Below are 19,219 nucleotides of genomic sequence, written 5' to 3'. Positions count from 1 at the left end.
TAAAATCCCTTTTGTGATATATATTGCCTTAGAAGATCACTTTTCTGGTCTTTTTATTACAAAACTAACTTGCTTAGTTATGTTTCTTAACTTCATTGATATAACTGGGTTCACTGATTACACTTTAGACAGACTGCATGCACCATTACAAATAGATGGAAATATAAGTGAGGTAGCTTTTCAAGTTAAAATTGAAAAAATTCCAGAGATACCTTGATTTTTCTCCTTACAGCAAAACTACTGGATTTTCATCCATTGCATTAGAAATCAAAGGGGTGGCATAGAATGTAAGTCAGCACAAAATGTGTCTTGTATTTCATATACTGCTTTTTTTGAATGAATTATCCCTTAAGGCTCCAATTCTGCAGTCCTGGCAGAAGCAAAACTCTGATTGACCTTACTGAGAGCAGGATCAGGCCTCAGAAAGACACTAATCTTGCTTATCAGCATGCTATAGGAATCCAGTCAATTAATTAAATCAGAATTAAATGCTTGGCCACGGACTGTGTACATACTGTATTTGCATTTACTGATTTACAGTCAGTGGGAGTAGGGTTTAGGCAAGCTTGAAGGAAGAAATTAAATTTAAATGTGGACATGGAGATTCCCTCTTTATTTTCAAGGCTGTCAATTCTATGTGCAATGGGCATGAAGTAATGCTATGACAATGAAATGGTAGCAGAATAATGTTTGCTACAGACAAAGTTTAGACAAACAAAAGAATTATGCCTCATGATATGGTATCCTATTAGCTTAAATGATACACATCCTAAAAGGGCTAGTATTTGAAATACAGCAAATGTTGCTAATATACTTAGGAGATAAAGGGGAAGTAGATATGCAAGGCATGTAATGAAAGCTGAAGAACGTGACATGTTTCTAAGAACCGCTTGGCAAAACAGCTAATAATGCTGTTCTACACTTCTCATTGTTTGCCATATATGGAGGGAAACTGCAATCACCAACAATAGCAGTAAGGGTTAAACATTCTGCCCTCTCTGATTCTCTTTAAGAACTGGTCAACAACCAGCCGATGGTTTCAGTGGACAAGCATAAAACCCACTCAGCTGTCTAAAATCCTTCTAGAAGAGTTGTGTCCATGGCAGTGGCGGGTAGCCATGTTGCATTGGTATACGTTTTGAAGTCAGTGAAGTTGTGCCTGCTTACACCACCAGTGAATTTATCCCAGTATTTTAAACTGGAATTAGAGTCAGATTCTACAATTTTACCAAGTAGGATAGCATTTGTATTAACAAGCTAGTTTTCATGTTCTGTCATTAACTCGATACTCTGAACAGAAAACGAATGAGCAGGAAGAAAAGTTTCTAGAGTGACTCATGTTACCCATATAAAGAAGTGAAAGATTCACAAACAGCACAGTGCATGAACTCTGTTGCTTAGTGTGCTATGTGCTTGTATGTCTGCAAAACATCTTAGTTTTAAAGAACAATCTATCAAAGCAGGATGGAATTTCTGTTTCGCAACATTATTATGTAATTAAGAGAACTATTTTAAAAACCACCACATTTTTAACATTCCTGTTAATCTATTCCTAACATTCCAGGATTCAACGATTTTAAATCCAGCTCTGCTTATAAAAATCAACAGATGTAAAATTAACAACTTATTAAAAACTAATAAATAATACTACAAAAGAACATGGAACAACTTAAACCCAAGAAGCCTGGAAAGCTACATTCCTGTAATTACCCTCCTACAACAATGATTTAAATCAAGGAGTGGGAGGCATATAGTAGAGAGAAAGAGGCAAAGAGAGAGAAGGAGAGAACACTATGGTTTTGAATCACGTAGAACTGTATGCAGCGTCTGTAATTAGGCCAAGCTAATTTTCATTTGTGATTTGATTACGGTTTGAACCCAGGTAGTGAGGTAGTGTTCCAACTCACGGCAGCTCCTTGACCAGAATGAAAAGGGCCTTTTTTTTTTTTTATGGTGACTAGTGATTTTGGTGCCAAATTTGAGACACCTTAAGGAGATTGAATTTTACAGAAGAGCTGAATTCAACCCTCTGAAAACCAGGCCCTTTTAATGTGTCTCAAATTGGGCAACCAAAATTTGAGATACCCAAAATCACTAGGTACTTTTGAAAAGGTGATGTATCTAAGTGGCATCCTGTAAAAGCAAATTTTCTACTTTAAAAATCTACTAAAATTGTAATGTTAATAACACAAAACTACAAACACTACAAAACAGGAATGGCAGATGCATCTATTTGAAACAATCTCATTGTGTTGTGGAGAGACTTTGTAAATGTACTTTTTGTAAATCACTGTTATTTTTGTTATTTAAATCTGTAAGGTCAGTACTAAAGAATCTTCATTATTTAAAAATATATCATTCAAGTTAGAAAATACCTCAATACATTTTCGTTCACATATATGCAAATAGACTACTTGAATTCTTATACTGCAGATTTAACTGAATTGCTTCACCTTAAATCAAATGAATGAAAAGTTTTTGAATGTTCTCTATTGCATATATAACAGTTCTGATTATTCCATTCTCATCTCTCCAGTAAATGCTTCGGTGTACAACCAACATTTTCCTAAGGAGGGGGCTCAGATTACCTGCCAATTTCCTAATTTCTTTTTGCAGAGCAGGCCTGGAAGTGGAAGAGGTGGAGGAGTCACTGAGAGGAGATGGTGGCCTGAGGTTCTAGGAAGCAGGGAGCTGGTTCCAGGGAGTCCTGGGGGCCTGAGTCCCTGGAAGACCAGCTGCCTCACTCTGTTCTGTGCTGGTCACTGATAGCTTCAATGCTCCTTCTTCCCCATCTCCAAGGACTGGCCCTGGGTCCGGCTCCAGGTGAGGGAGACCTTTGTGCCTCAGTTTCCCTCATCTGTGAAATGGGGATAATGATACTGACCTTCTTTGCACTTTGAGAGCTATGGATGAAGTGCACTAGGTATTGATATTAATTATTATTAATTATTATTATTATTAAAATGGAAGTTTATCACAGAAATTGACAGAAGTCCCAATTTATTACACTTTGGTGAAAGGCAGAATTGGACAGCCTCACTTAAGTGTTCAAGTTTGGAAAATGGGTTCACAGACCTAGAGGAATACAGGTACCTGTTATCCTATACAGATCACATGTTTATTTGTAATAATATAGGATCTGTATTTGACTGTGTGTATCTACAAGGAAAGCCATTTAAAAGTTAACCATACATTTTTAAATTCATATGCAGTATCCAAAAGTTAACATTTCAGAAGATGCTACTTACCTACATTACACATCCCCTCTCTTATGAGCTACTACTGACTGTTAAAATTGTTAGTTTTAGCACTTAAGTGTGATGGAATCTGTGTTAAGGGCAAAGACCAGAGTAATCAGTATGCAGTCTAAGCCTTGGAGGAGAGCAGTTACAATAATGTATATGTAATGAAGTGTGCACTTTTTTATTGCCTACATGCATAAAGTGGTGTTTGCTAGGCAGACATATGAGCCAACTAACACAGTTTCCCTGAAATTTGTTTCCCTGATACCACTGCACATGCTGACCTACCATCACAGCTGAAGGATGCTACCAGTTTCACTTTGTGCAGGATGAGAGGAAGAGAGACCTCCCCCTCTTTCATTGCACAGTCCACACAGGACTAAAGTTTTATTCACCCACCTGCAATGGTCTCTTGAAAATATCTTCATCCTTAGATAAACAGGAAGAAGCTGACAAGGCTGCTTTCTATGGGAGAAAGCAAGTAAAACTGCAGTCCAAATTCTCCCTTCAGAATGCACAGTCTTCAGTGGGGTTGCATGAGTGTGATAGAAAGCAGAATTTGGTTCTGAAATTTTAGGATCTTCCATGTTCTTCTACAGATAGTGATGATTCACCAATCTCATTACCAATTTACTCCCAATTTAGCCATCACGGTCCCATATTATGTGGCAATATCTGTATTTTTTCTTTTGATTTATAACAAAAATACACACACACCATTTGGCACTCTTGACCTGAAATAGTTTGACAAGTCATAAAAGCCTCTCAAAAATTAGAATTATGATGGAGAAACAATGTTTAACTATAGTTGCAATAATACCCATTAGGAGCTGAGTTGGGAATAGGAAAAGAAATAGTTTACTGCATAAGCCTTTGGTTCCAGGCTAGTCAACTGTTCTCAGCTTAATAATAATTCAATTTGCATGAATTTGCCACACTGGCAAATCTGCATTAGGGTTAAATGATTAATTTTTAAAGCCTCTCTGGATCCCTCTGGCATCCTGAAAAGGAGCCCTTATTAAATATGTTAGAATGACCTTAAAGTCAAACAAAAATCTTAGCACTTTCAGGACAACAGCTCCAACAAGTATTCCTCTAGTTTATTCATCAATCTGCTGCAGAACCTTCTGAAAAACTTAATTAGGCAGACAAGCTGAGTCACTGCTTTTCAGCAAGAGGCCACTTGTGGAGAAATCAATACACTTTTCCCAATTTATCATAAATGCTGAACATAAAACAGAAACACAATTAGAACTCTCTCACTTCATCATTATTGAACATCCAGACATTCTACCAGTATAAAATGATATAAAAGGGACTGTTTGCTATTTGATGCCTACGAGAGGTGTTTCTAACTGCATATCAGTATGAAGCTGTGAGAATTGATAAAGTCACCACAGAAGCTTTCTATCAGTCTATAGTGACAAATTTAGCATTTCAATGCTGGGATAATGTAGACATTTTCCAATTTCTCTTTATCCAGTATGTTCTCAGCAAAGTAACATATAGTGCATTAATTGTCTATGGAGAGGACAATGGATCAAATTTTCAGCTAAAGGTGCTACCGTTGCATGTTCACTTTTGCATTCAATATGCACAATACTTATGAATACAGAGAGAACCGTGCAAGCTGTTCTGAAGGCCAGTACAATCTCAGTCCCCATGAGAGTACATCCATATTAATCAGAGGGCATTATTACATGGACATCTATTATAAAGGTCAGAAAAATAACTACCTCCAAGTTACTGATATTATCAGGTTTCATTATATGCATTTGAGACTAGTTCTGAGGCAAGAATGGAAAGTGAAATATATGGGAGAGTGCTATGGCCATGGAAATAAGGTTTGGGGAAATCAATACATGGAACAGAAAAAGTTATTAATGTAGCCCTAGTAACCATATTTTTTCCTTATTTCTATACTGGCAATGAGAAATCCCAATTCTCTGGACCAAATGATTCAGCACATTTTTATGACACACGTTACATAACCATATAGTTTTAAAGCATTGGCAGAACTATTCACTGTTCTACAGTCTTATCTTTTACTGTATGGCTCTTTATATTTCCACTTAAAAGACCATGGAAACCTCTTTATCATGGTCAAACATGAATTTCATCCTCAGTCACTTCACAATGAATTGAATATCACTTAAACATATCTTGCTCTGAGGAGTCTCCCATGTCCTATTCAGAACTTTCAGAAAAACCTAATTTTGCCCCAATTTACAGTACCACTGTACAGCATAAAGGATAGATACTACCCTATTTCTCTATACCACAACTGCCCTCCACTACTCCACTTCCGGTGCAGCCAATGTTCTTCTAGTGGGGAAAAACTAGACATACTGTACTCAGATTCGCTAATGCAGCTCTTAAGCTAACAATACTTTACAGGTCTATGGTACCTTTCTACCAAAGGATTCCCAAGTGTTTAAAAACACAGCACCAGTGAAACACAGGCACCTCTGCAGGGACAGGTGAGCACAACATGATTCATAACAGCAAAGACAGGTATTTGAAAGTTAACAGATAAGATCCTCAGTTGTACACTAGTCAGCTAGAATCCTGCAATTCCTACTCCAGCTTGCTAAAAACAGCTTGCAGATATATTTCCTTTTCTGAATTACTATTTTTGTCAAAGGTCCGCAGGGGTTAAACATTGAATTTTCTTTCCTCTCCTCCCATTAAATATGCATGAATATTTCAAATCTACTGCTTAGTTCCTTACTTAGCAGTTTGTTAGCGGCCCTAGGGAAGAGTATGAGCTTTGCTGTAACAGTAAATTCAATCAAACATCACATGTATAATGACCAACCTCTGCCACTGTTACTCCTGCAGAAGGGCTGAGGAACTGGGTACTATAGTATGTATATCATTGTACAGCAACCCAAGGAAAGGAGAGCAATAGCTGCAGCCTTGTGGAAAGGTTTAAAAATTTCTTAGCAAGATGCTTGGCCCTCAGTCTTGCCTACGCCATAAAGTTACACTGCTTTTACTCAAGGTATTAATACAAATAATACACAGTAATAATAATATTGTAAACTGAGTTAGTTAAACCAATTCTGTGTGAACACTAAATTTCATTTTAGCTTAAATCCACTCAGAAAGAAGTCTGGTTTAAACAAAAATAAGAGGGCCCACACAACCTTTAGCACTAGTTTAACAAAACTAGTTTAAAAAACCATTTCAGTTAAGCTTCTGCGTACAGACAAGGCCTGTATATAAGTGTCTACATCAAGAAAGCAGTATGTTGGCCTTTGCAGGGGTGGAGGTAGAATGGAGAGGAGAAGCAATGAGAAATAATCTGGAAGGGAATTTAGGAGCAAGCAGGATGGATTAATATAAATCATGATTTAAATCACCAAGAGAAAATAATTGATTTAAATCAAGTTTAAATACTGATACTTCACATATTTCTTAAACAATGGTGCAAATCTGATCACTAAAACGCATTAATTTACAACTCAGTACAGCATTTTGCAACATATAGGAGGCTATAGTTTGTGTAATTTTTTAGATAACTTGATTTTTATTAATTTAGGAAATAGTACATAATACTCATTACCTGTGTCAAGCTGCAGATGCAGCACATTAGGAATGGTAAGAACTAAATCACATACACACAAACACAACAGCACTTATATTTTATCAAACTAAATCTTAAATGTTACATAAATGTTTCACATTTGCAACTGCAGCAGTCTCCTGAGTTGCTGGCTTACAAACTTTTTTTTTTTTTTTAAATTTTCAAATTTTATTAATTCTAACAGACAAGCCATCACGACACTAAACGTATGCTGTCCTTAAAACTTCTACAACTAGCTCTCATCTTCCCCACTTCCACTGTCATTTTTATACATAGACTGACACAGAAATATGAATTCTCCTGCTTTTTCAACTCCCAGTCGATTTCTTAGCTTTGAGTGAATAATACCAAATGATGAAAATATTCTCTCTCTGCCTGCAGAGGAAGCTACTGCTGTGAAAAGTTGGTTTAGCAACTGAAGGAACTCTGTTTCAAGGTGCCTGGCTAATGATTTCCACCAATTCAGGGAAGTGACTTTGTTCAAAACATCATCAGTAAACATGTACTGTTTAAATGGCTCCACTCCAGCTCTGAAATTTATTATGACTGGCATAACTCAGGAGTGATTTTGAGATGCCCATGCCATGGCAGCATCATCTTCTTCAAAAGTTAGGCATCTACCTTTATATCTGAGGTCGAGAATGTTCGCAAGAAAATGAGGTGGAGTTAGTGTTTGATCCATTCACTCTATTGCCTGCTGTTTAACTTCTGGTGAGGTATTTCTTTCTTCAATGTCTCTTGAAGTGCCTTCCAAATTTTGACAGCATCAGCAATGCAGCAACAACTTCTCTGAAGTTTGTTTAAGGCTATGGAAATAGGCTTCAGTATACTGAGCATATCCTCTACATTCCTCTTTAATCCAATGTTAGATACTTTGGATGAGATACTTGCATCTATTTTATCATGGTTTTCTTCACAAAGTGTTATGAGAATAGGCCAGTTCTTAATAAATTGTTCAAAACAATCAACCACAGAATTCCATCAAACATCTTCAGGGAGAATTAGTTTGGATCCTCCTGCTCTCTTCAGTGAAGCTGAAGCAAAATGGTTGTTATGGAAGTATTTTGAAACTTCAGCAACATTGTCTTTTATTCCTGGAGAAGATGTACTTAAGTCTTTGGCTAAAAGATGCATTAAATGGGCACTGCAGTCATATGTCATTAAGGAGCATCCTTCTGTTTCTTCTTCTGAGTATCTTCTTATGTTTGCCACGTTTGAGGCATTGTCTGTGACAAAACTACACGTGACAGTTGAAATTTTGTTCACAGTTTATTACAGCTTTCACTGCCATTTCTTTTAAATATTCTGTTGTGTGGGCATTTCCTGATGTATCTATTGTTTCTGAAAGATATGCAACCCCTCTTCTGTTGTCTCACAGGCACATATTACTGGATCATTGTGTACACTGCTCCATCCACCAAGGCTTTAACTGGAAAATTTCCCCTCAGTATTTCTTGCATGCTGTTCAAGTTTCTTCTCATACATTGTAACTAGCAACCTTCCACTAATGTCTGCTCTACCAGGTGGAGTGTAACCTGGTCATAAGGACCCAACCATGTCACTGAAGAGTTTATTGTTAACAATGCGAAAAGGAGAATTAGTGGCATAAATGAACTGAGCAACCTTTTCATCTATGGTGTCTCGTTGATATATGCTGGTCCTTACTACTTGCTTGCTACTGATACTTTGTTGTCTGAAATACCTTTAGTTGCAGCACTGCTGCTAAAAGTACCAACGGATGGCTCTGAAGTTGTTGCAGATAGACAGTCACAGTCAAAGTCTCTTATGGTTAAATGGGATCATGAAACAAAATTCAAAAATGATTTTGAATAGTCATTCTTCTCAGTTCTTCTCACTCTATTATTCAGTTAATTATTTACATTTTCTTCAGCAAGGATGCAGACCCGATTCCAAATTATCAAAAAAGCTAAGAGTGACTGCACTTAGAGTGCACTTAATTTTGGAATAAGCCGCATAGAACTCACTGGCACTTCTGTTTTTTGAGAAAACAAATATAGGATGGGGTTCCCTTGGGAAAGCTGAGTCATGTTGAAGTAAAATAGGGAATAGACTTATGGCATCACCATTATGTTCTGTGGCCATGATGTTCCAAATAAGGGGCATGTATTATGTAACGTTAAATAAGCAAATGACACCCAGTGGCAACTCTAGATTTCTCTTACTGCTGCTTTCTGTACCATATACTTGGGTGATAGATTATAAACTTAGTTAACTAATTAAACAAGCCACAAGGATAGCTAAGCTAAAAAAATGTTCTAGCAACATCCAACATCACAAACAGCTTGGGAATTTACTTGTTAAATCACACTTGTACTAAAAGGAATAGTCTTGAAGAATGATGCATTGTAAAGTGAATTATTTAAGTTACTAACCAGTTGATCCACATTGTTCTTCAGACATATCCACATCTTTATCCACATCATGTTCTCCCAATAAGCAGTTTTCATTATGATGTTTCATTCTTGCAACTAGGCCCTGCATCTCCTTCATGCACTGCTTATACTTGAGACGTTTTCCTTTTTCACACAGGGAAGGAATTTCTTCAAAATATTCCCAGATAGGGTCTCCCTTACGACCAGAAGCCACGACAGTTTTTCTGTGGCAAAAGTGTGGGGGAATATAGGAAGCTCTGTGTGTACTGTATAATGTCTTCCCTTTTTCTTTCCAGTCCACTCCACTGTTCCTTTCTACTCTGCCTCCGTCCTTTGTCTCTCTGTCTTTAAGACAGCATCTTAACAAACTCCTCTGCCTTGCTTGGCCCAGCTTCACCACCACATAAACACAGAACAACAACAATACTATCCAGCCTGTGTCTTTTTTTGCACACGTGACTTTAGTCTGCTGAGAAACAGAAACTGAAAGCCCAGAACTTTCAAGAAGCAAGAACTGGTAGTTAGGAGGGACAGACTAGAGCCATTAATTCATTTTAGGAGACTGTAAGTGTAGGTTTAGCATGTTTGTGATGAGATTTAATTGTAACTGTTATTTTTTAAAACAAGGGAGAAATTTAGTATTTTATTGATGATTTTGAAAAAATAATAAAAAAATCTGATTTAAATAAAAAAAATCCAATTTTTTTTTTAAATCGTTGATTTTTATCCACCCTGGGAGCCAGGCTACAAACACACATCAACCTATCCTTCTGGCAAAGATCTGTCAATATTTTACATCCTACAGCTGCATGAAAAAAAAAAATCAAAAGACTGACAGTGTCTGCTTAAGGCAAAACTTCAACAGAAGGAATATACTGAAGCCTGAGAGGTGCACATAAACTAAAAATATCTGAAACAGGAAAATAATATATAGAATTTATGCAAGAGTCACTGTGTCATTTTTATTGTACACACAACCACGGTAATTATTTATTTTGTTTCATTTTATTTAAATGTATTTTACAAATACCTTTCAAGCCAGCCTGTAACTGGATCTCTCACCTATGAAGCTGGTTTTTCTGAGTGCCCCTACACAGCTAGTTTTCACTCTTTGAAATATGTTTCTTCACTGCCAGCAGGGAGAGGAAGTGGACACTGAATATTTTGAATGATTTAATAGATCACATAGTAGCAAATCTGTGCTTGAAAAATCTACAGTTAAATTTTCTGTCTCGTGGCCTGAACACCACTGCTAATAGAGCAAAGAGAAAAATAGGAAAAATAAATAAAACAAACAAACAAATCACATCATCCTATGTGTGGGACAACAGAAATCCATTGTCTTTCATCACTCTCTGCATTAGTCCAAAAGCTTTAGATTTCCAAAATAGCTACACCAATAACCACAGACACAAGATACCTGGGCCAAACTCCCATTCCTCCTTCGCAGATAGAGAGGTTGCCTGATGTGGCTAAACCACTGCAGCAAAGCTATGCTAGGAGAGGCAGGATGCCATGGACATATTCAGGGATTCCGTAAACCCTGTACGCTATATTGTCCTTACTCTCATTAGAACTACTAGCGTGTCATGCTCAACACTTTTTGGAGACAAGGAAGGGCTGGAGGATCTATCACTACACAGATCATCCAGTCCTTCCTGCACAGCCAGGACACCAGGGACACTCTGTGTACGTGCGAGAGTGTTAGAGGGGGATTCTTTCCCTTTATTCTCACAGAGCTCCCATTGCCTAAATGACTGGCAAGAGGCCAGATCTTGGCCTGTTTTCAAATTACGGCCTGAAAGATTGTCCTGCCACATGTAGCATATTTGAGGATGTCACCCCACACAGACAGCCAGGCTCTGCAGTTATTGCAAGATGTCTATTGACAAACAAAAAATCTTTACTCCTAGAGTTTTGAAGCACCATGCAGGATTTTAACATATGATTCCTATAGTCACATGGCTAAACCCACATTCAGTTTTTCATGGTACTAGCCAACTACTGCTGAATCAAATTTGAGTAATTAATTTAATATCAGAACTCAGAGCACAAGAGGCACACATCAATAGCTAAATGTTTGTATGTTTCTTGCAGTGATGAATTGAAGAAACTGGTTTCTGAATAAAATGTGATGTGAGCAGTACAATGTTTTGAAATCATAAGATATTATAATTATGAGTTGTAATAAATACTTTCTCTATTTGTTTTGATCAAGCCAACTCAATGTAGCTCAAAACAAACATATGAGAAATAACTCCAGGGCACCCTTACTTTCTGCAAATGAAATGGAATTGAGGGCTGGCTCCAGAACTCTGCTAAAATGTTACATCACCACAGCCCCACTAAACATTGCAGGCATCACAAGAACAGACATGCGTACTCATTTCAGTAAAGAAGTATTTTACAGACATTACAGCAAAGGTCAGCTACTTCTTCCCACTCACCAACTCCTTTCCCTTTATTAGTTTGTGGAAACACTGTATTAAGGGCTGATTCCACAGACATTATGTACAAACGAATTCCCACTGACTTTAATGGGAGCTAAGGGCAAGTACAGCCTATAGTAATATGCCCTGAACGCCTGATCTTTGAAGTCACCGGGAGCCCAGGGCAGCACATGACCAAATTGGGTCTTAGAGAAGGAACTTCAAAAGAACAAAAGTTGAAACTGAATGGTTTGGGGGAAGAGAATGATAGAAGGGAGGAGAAAACATTATTAAAAATAGGAAGAAAAGATATGAGGAAAAGGTTGTTATGATGGATTATAAATTAATGAGATCTGTCAGGATGCAGAAGATATGGATCCACAAACATATTTTGCCCTCTGTAGTGAGGTGTGTGTGAATGTGCACACATATTGGGGCGGGGGATGGAAAGAGAGAAGGAGCATGATAAGAGAGTAAGACAAGCAGAGGCTCATATTCGGACCCAAGCCCTCTCCAGGTAGGTCTTTACTACCTGTGTGACAGATATTGCATTTCCTGCAACATCCTGACAAACTTTAATGAATTAAGTTTAAGTATCACAGATCCGGTCTATATTAGAAAATTTGGTCAGTTTAACTTCATCGGTCAGGGATGTGAAAAATCCATGGTGTAGGTAAGCCGACCTTAGTCCCCATGTAGACAGTGCTCAGGGAGGTGATTACCTATGCTGATGGGAGAATCCTTCCTTTTGGGATAGAAAATGTCCACATTGAAGTGCTACAGCAGTGCAGCTGTACCACTGTAGAGTTTTAAGTGTAGACAAACCCTTAGGAGTTCATTTTATTAAAGATACAAATGTTTACGTATTATTGTAGGATTGTATGTAATGACTGTAGGGGAAGACATGACTAATGTAAATCCTGGGAAGTGATATGAGCATCAAAGGATTGTTTTAAACAATGTGCCAGACAAGAATGAACTTTTAAAGTTAAGTGGGTTTTCCCAGGAAATCTCTATAGGGATGTGTATGAAAATATACCCTCTGGTTATGCAAGAACTCAGCCTTTTGAAGCTTCCATGAGGAAGGGACCTTTGTCTGTTGATTACCTACTACATGAGGATAAGATCAAAGGCCCAAACTGTATAAAGAAGGGACTCACAAATTCATGAGTGTTCTTGCGCTGAGAAAAAAGTGAAATGAACTTGTAACCACAGAAGAACCCCCATGTGGTGTTTGGAGGACTGAATCTTTGCTGGAGTTGGGGTGATCTCTGGTAAGCTTATTAGCAGAAGTGTAGATTCTTTTTTTGTTTTAGTATGTTTTCTCTGTAATGCTTTCACCTTAAGAATAAATGTGCTTGCTTAGAAAAGCTGTGCAGTACCTTATAACTGTAAGCAATTATGCTGTTTATAGTCTCTCAGAGAAAGCAAAGCAGACCTCCTTAGGCAGTCTGATTTGTTAGGGAACTCACAGTATAAGCAGGGAATTGGGCAACCCAGACAACCCCTGCCCAAAAGAGGTAACGGCCAAGAAGCCAGGAGCCTAAAATAGGTGTCCTTGCTGGACCACAGAAGGCAAATATAGGTGCAGTTGGCCTGAACTGTGAAATCTTGGGTTCCAGTTTAACCCAAACTGACACAAATCCAGTAAACGATTCCGGCTGCACATTTCTTGCACACAGTTTTACAAGCAACAAACTCAGAAAAGAAAAAAAAAAGTACAAACCATACATAGAGGCACCCATGTTTCACCAGCTTCCCAAGCTCGTGGTCAACACAACTCTCTTATCTCTCTCCCTTTTGGCCACAATCGTTCTTTTAAACTAAACAGGCTCAGCTACAATCAATTCACTCCCAGTTTTGAATGCCTCTCTGAACAGTAGTTGTGAATTAACCTCTGGAGCCCTGTTGTCCAGTTTGGCGGGTTAAAGACACCATGGGGTTAGGATGAGGCCAGGCTTTGGGGTCCTATTCCACTGTCACATCTTCTCTCCTATGCCTCTTCTACAAGTTTTTGGACAAACTGCAATGAACATAACACTTTACATCTAAATTTCAAATGGTGTTAGACAAATAGTGTGGATTTGACTTGATTGAAAGGGTTATTTCTTGATTCTTCTCTACTGATGCAATGAGTTGAAATTTGCACTTCCTTGCATTTCCAGGGCAGCTGCTGCTAAGTGAAGAAGAACAAGCAGCAATATTGCCATTGCCATCCCCTAGACTAAATCAGCACAAATCACTGATGTTCTTTATTCCACCAATGAATGAACTAAATCCACCTCCAACAACTTTGCAATAATTCTGAGCTCGAGCACTTTCTGTCCTTCTGTGTCACTGAAAGATTACACAGCACTTCTTAAAAACAGCAATACAAGGACACATGTCTGAATATTCCCTAGTGAAAAGGCAGGGTCAGAGGTATGAGACTATAATTCACTTATATTGAACTCCTCTCATGACTTCATAAAAACGTAACCACCTGTTACACTGTTATTTGGGGGAGAGCGTATCTATTTTCAGTGATAGCCTTTACACTGATATCCATCCCCAAGTATGACATGTAACACCATGGTAACATAAACAGTGTGGCTGCTTGAGAAAGTTAAATTATAAATAGCAATGTATAGCCCATGAGGTCTTGGAAATAAACTAACTTGAAAAATTAATACAGTAGGCCTTATCCTGTGCCTGTTAAAGTCAATGGCAAAAGTTCCATTGACTTTAATAAGTATTGATATCAAGTACATTCTATACTAGGGCATCACATATGTAACCCTTACTCTTGGGAATTTTCTATCCCCAAAATATCACCATAGGCTTCTCTTGAATTAGAAAAGCATATTGATTTTTATTTTGAATTACCCTTCAAAAAAAGGATATGGGCTTAAATGAGAGGAAAACAGTTTACAGACTCAAACTAAGTTTGCAAAAAACATCCAAAAGTTTGAGATTCCAAAACTTTGAGTCCTTCTGGGACAGCACACATATACAACTGTCCATGCTAGCACATTCCAGCTGAGGCCTCAGGAAGGATCCTCAGATTCAGAGCTTCATGGTCAGAGGGGAGCCGAATTATCAAGTGTTATATAGTTTGTTACTTAAAGTGAGCTTGAGGCAGCACAGATGATTTCTGCTAGCTGGCGGGCCTTCAACTGAGGTTGGTTAGGCTCCCTTATTTAGGAATATGATAGGACTCAAAAGTGGAAGAAAAATAAGGCAAGAAGAGTTTCTCCAAGGTGGAGGGCTGGTTTAGGAGGAAGAGTCTACCTGGAAATTTGTAGGGATGGAGATGGTTATCATTTAAGTCCACCCGGGCACAGTGGCCTTCGCTAGCAGATCCTGATGTAGGACTGGGGCCATAATCCACCCTGGAAACAATTCTGAGACTAGAAAGATCTGAAAGATTTAAATATTCCAGAGGTGCTTGTTCCTATTGAGACCCATTGGCTAGCTTTAGTTTGGGTTTATAGTCATTGGCCAAAATCTGCTCTGTTACATTGATATAAATCTGGGGTAAATCTATGGGAACCAATGGAGTTGCTCCAGATTTACAACACTAACTAAAATTGAATTTGTTCCCCTGTCACTGCTACCCTTAATAGGGACTGTGGCTTCTTACAAATACTGGTTGAAATCTTGGTGCCTTTGAAGCCAATGGCAAAACTCCCATCAGAGTTGCCAGAATAACACAACTGAGTGATTTTCCTCTCACTTACACTAGAATAAATCAGAAGTAGCCTCACTGAAGTCAATGGAGTTATCCCGGTCTTACACTAATGTAAGTGAGAAAAGAATCAGGCTGATTATTTAGTATTAGCCTCATCAGATCATGTGATTGAATGTTATTATTCATGGATATTATTTTTTTACAGGTAAACTAGTTTGTTCTTTAAAATAAAAGTTGACAAAAACAATACTAAAGATGAATGATGAGGTGTCTTTAAGAAAGAGTCAAGTTACATATATCCACACCACATAATTGACTGTGCCTAACTACAAGTGGTGTTATTTTAAATATACACTTCAGTGAAAAATACATGATATCCTTAAGGGCATAGGTGTTTCCCTAAAATATCCCTTAAAATGGAGCATTATCCCTTATTTTCCATGTGGTTTCTCCTTATTTCCATCCAACAAAGGTGGTCACCCAATTTATAGTGATTTGTATTCACAGATTATCAACAAAAATTCCGATTGGGTATTTGTTACCCAGAATGACACCAGGAATGACATAATTCTTAACAATACAATTATCATTGTTCTTAAATATCTAGTAAACATGTTGTTTTGTTTCACATGGTGCTGTGGCATGGCAATAGTGTTTCAAATAAGGTGGCATATTCAAACTCAGATGAATATTGTTCTATGTCCAAATAATTTTGACATAAAAATTTAAGCACAGTAGGTATAACCACACACAGTGCAGAGTCCTGTATGTATTTGTCTTCAGTGAATGAGTGTTAATCAGGTAATTGATTACAATGTTGGCTAAAAATGTGCTTTATACTGGACTGGCATTATCAGATAATTATTTTGTTATGTACTGTAAAAAGAACAACACAACAGCTTTTTAATCAAAGCCAACAAGACATGGTCATCAGTTGTGCAATACCATTAAGCCTATGCTGAAACCAAACCAAGAACTAGTGTGATGGAAATGAAATAGAAGACATTCAGCTTTACTACATTATTGCTTCTAAGTACAGAAAACAATCTGTTCTTCCATAGGGCCAAAATGTTCCCAAATTACTGTGGAGCAATCAATCTTAAAATAAATAGAGGAAAACATCTAGAGACTTCTGATTTTTCTGCAGAAAAAACATAGTAACCCCCTGCTAGATTAAGGCCCCAATCCTGCACTCATTTATGCACTGGAGTAGTCCCATTGACCTCAGATGGGCCATTTGGTGCTTAAATAAATAGGAATAGGAAATCTGGTAATTGTTAGGGTTTCAGCTCAGAGAGAAAGAGAATCTTAGCAAGAATAAGAAAAAAGAAAGAACATTTGAAGGAAATAATTTTAATTTTCCTGATAGAGGTCTTTGAGGCTGCTGTAATGCAAATAAATAATAATAATTTTAATTCAACCACACAATCCCACAGGAAAGATCTGAAGGAAATGAGGAAGATTTTTCAAGAAAATCACTGAAACTGCAGTCCTGGAATTTTATACCTTGCAAAGTTCAGAATATGCTACAAAAGCAAAATTTATATTTTTGTATATTTCTGGGGATTCAGAATTTGCCAGTCACCTGTTAACTGAAATTAGGGAGAAAAATGAAACAGGAAGAAGACAGACAAAGGAATAAAAAGTAGAGTTGGATTAACAGTTCTGTTTATAAAATCTTTTTCTAAACTAGGTATATTTCGCTTTTAAGAACCTGAAACAAAGCCCCCTAAGGTAAGTAAGTCTTTCAAGTGACTTCAATGGGATTTGAATCAGGCCTTAAATGTTTGCTGTATTTCTTCAAAGTTTTGGTTACATGTCCGAATGAATTTTGCTTTTCTACCTCCCCCAAACAAAATGTGACTGAGCATTTAAGGTATTTGGTAAAATTACTATTTGACACAGTATTTGTGAAATTTGTTACATATAAAAATGAAGTAAGAGTTTGTAACTTCCCGGAGGACACTTTAGTTCCAAGTTAAATTTGTGTATTTTGGTGCTCAGATACATCTATATTGAAACATTAAAATAAAGAGCATTTAAGAAACAAAAATCAGATTTAACATACTTCAGATTAGATGATGGTCCTAATAACAATAATAATTATCATCTGCTTTGTGCCTTTTACCTTAACAGCACATTACAAACTTTGATAAGAAAATGTCACAATGTCCCTGTGAAGTAGGTAAGTATTATTCTTCCAATACTATAGTTGGGGAAAGTGAGGCACAGAGAAATTAAGAAATTTGCCCAAGGCCAGATTGAGAAACAGTGTCAGAGCGAGGATCAGAAGTGAAGAGCTGCTGCCTCTCAGTTTTGAGCCTAGACCACCTTATTCTCTCACCTGTTATGTCCGGGCTTCAGCAATCATACAGAATATGATACGCTGTCAAAATAACCTCCTGGTACAACAGCTGCTAACTAGTTAATCCCTAATTTAAATCTAGTTACGTGCCATTCACACACTATATAGCTTATTTTATTTGAACAGTAGCAATAGTTCCAATGGCACCCTGGGAAACACTAGTTATATATTCAGTGGTGTAAATCAGCATAGCTCCATTGAGTTCAGTGAAGCTACTTTGATTTCAGTCAGTTGAGGATGTGGCCCAGTGTCCCCGATTCAATAATACATTGTACAGCAAGCAATACAATTGTCAGCCTTTACCATCTGCTTACTGCTTTCCTCCCCACCCCTCTTCCTAAAGTTAATAAATGGGTTTTCTTTTTCCATGAATAAAGAGGTAAAGCCAAGGTTCATGCCTCATCCAAAATTATGGAATATAACTGAAGAGCCAGTTTGCATATGCAGATCAACTATCCCCATGCCAACAGTATAGTAGCTTCTAGTGTGATAGCTACATCTTTGTTTCAAGTGTTCAGATATTCAGGATGGAATAGCTAACTACGAGGTCTGCATGTATTCCAGCAACCATAACTGACTCAGCTATAGAAAGACAGCTTGGGGAACATGTTTGTCAGTCCACCAATCACACAGATGATGCTGGATGAATCATCCCTATAACCAATGGTTTTGTCATTGACTAGCTGATCATCTAGGCAGAATATTTTTACAAAGAAGACAATTCCTAACAGAAGTTATCCAGACCAACTTGGATACATTCCCTCACAAGGCTGAGGTGCTAATTTTCAAACATAACTATCTCAGCTAGTGACAGGGTGCACAAACAGAGCCCATTGCAGACCAGCACCCTAGTCACATAGATCAACCCAGGGACTGGGTGTGGTTAGACTAGGAGGGAGTTAGGAAGCGTGATTGGGGTTTGGAAGGACAGAAGGGATCACTTATACTGTACGGAGCCTGATGAGCTAATGAGGTATTTTGTTTACCAGCTGGAGATCCCAGGGAAGAAAGCAAGAGGTATAAAAGGCTGACCCAGGGAGGAGGAAAGGCCTTCACATACCTGCTGCTATATTGAGATGTAACTGGGGCACAAACAATAATAAAGACAGTTGGAGAAGGTACTCTGATGGACTGTGTACACAAGTTAATTCATCCAGAGGGTTTACCAGCCAGGGTTTCCAGGAGCTGAAGGACAAACCTATTCATATGGCTAGTGCAGAAATCTTTTTCTTCAAAAAACTTACAGGCCTTATTCCACTTTAAAGGCTATAATTGGTAATATTTTATTTTTAAATTAAGAAGATTATCATCTAGAGTCTGACAAAATTCATCTGAAAGTGGGTACAAATTACATTTCCAGCCTTACAGCTCAAAAACTGATTAGGATATTAGATTGTACCAAGGGAGAATGTATTTATTAAGGCCAAAAATTTTAAACTCGGGAGCTTAAAGTTAGGCATCTACATCCATAGTTAAAAACCTAAATAAAAGTGGCCTGATTTTCAGAGGTACTGATCACCTGCAGTTCCCA

General features: G+C 37.7%; 1 protein-coding gene across 1 annotated transcript in view; it reads right to left on the bottom strand.

The window, feature by feature from the left end:
- Nucleotides 1-9,356, bottom strand: part of PITPNC1 (phosphatidylinositol transfer protein cytoplasmic 1) — a 147,339-nt gene extending 137,983 nt beyond the window's left edge. Inside the window, exon 1 of the mRNA XM_067547332.1 lies at nucleotides 9,225-9,356. Within this exon, the coding sequence (XP_067403433.1) occupies nucleotides 9,225-9,299 (75 nt within the window). The 5' untranslated portion in view covers nucleotides 9,300-9,356. The remainder of the gene's footprint in view (nucleotides 1-9,224) is intronic.
- Nucleotides 9,357-19,219: the final 9,863 nt, after the last annotated feature.

The sequence above is a fragment of the Emydura macquarii genome, unplaced genomic scaffold, assembly GCF_026122565.2.
Source record: "Emydura macquarii macquarii isolate MOO-44397 ecotype Brisbane River unplaced genomic scaffold, CSIRO-AGI_Emac_v2 contig_1230, whole genome shotgun sequence".
NCBI classification, from domain to species: Eukaryota; Metazoa; Chordata; order Testudines; family Chelidae; genus Emydura; species Emydura macquarii.
The sequence above is the reverse complement of the archived record's forward strand: the minus strand, read 5'-3'. Positions and strand labels throughout refer to the sequence as shown.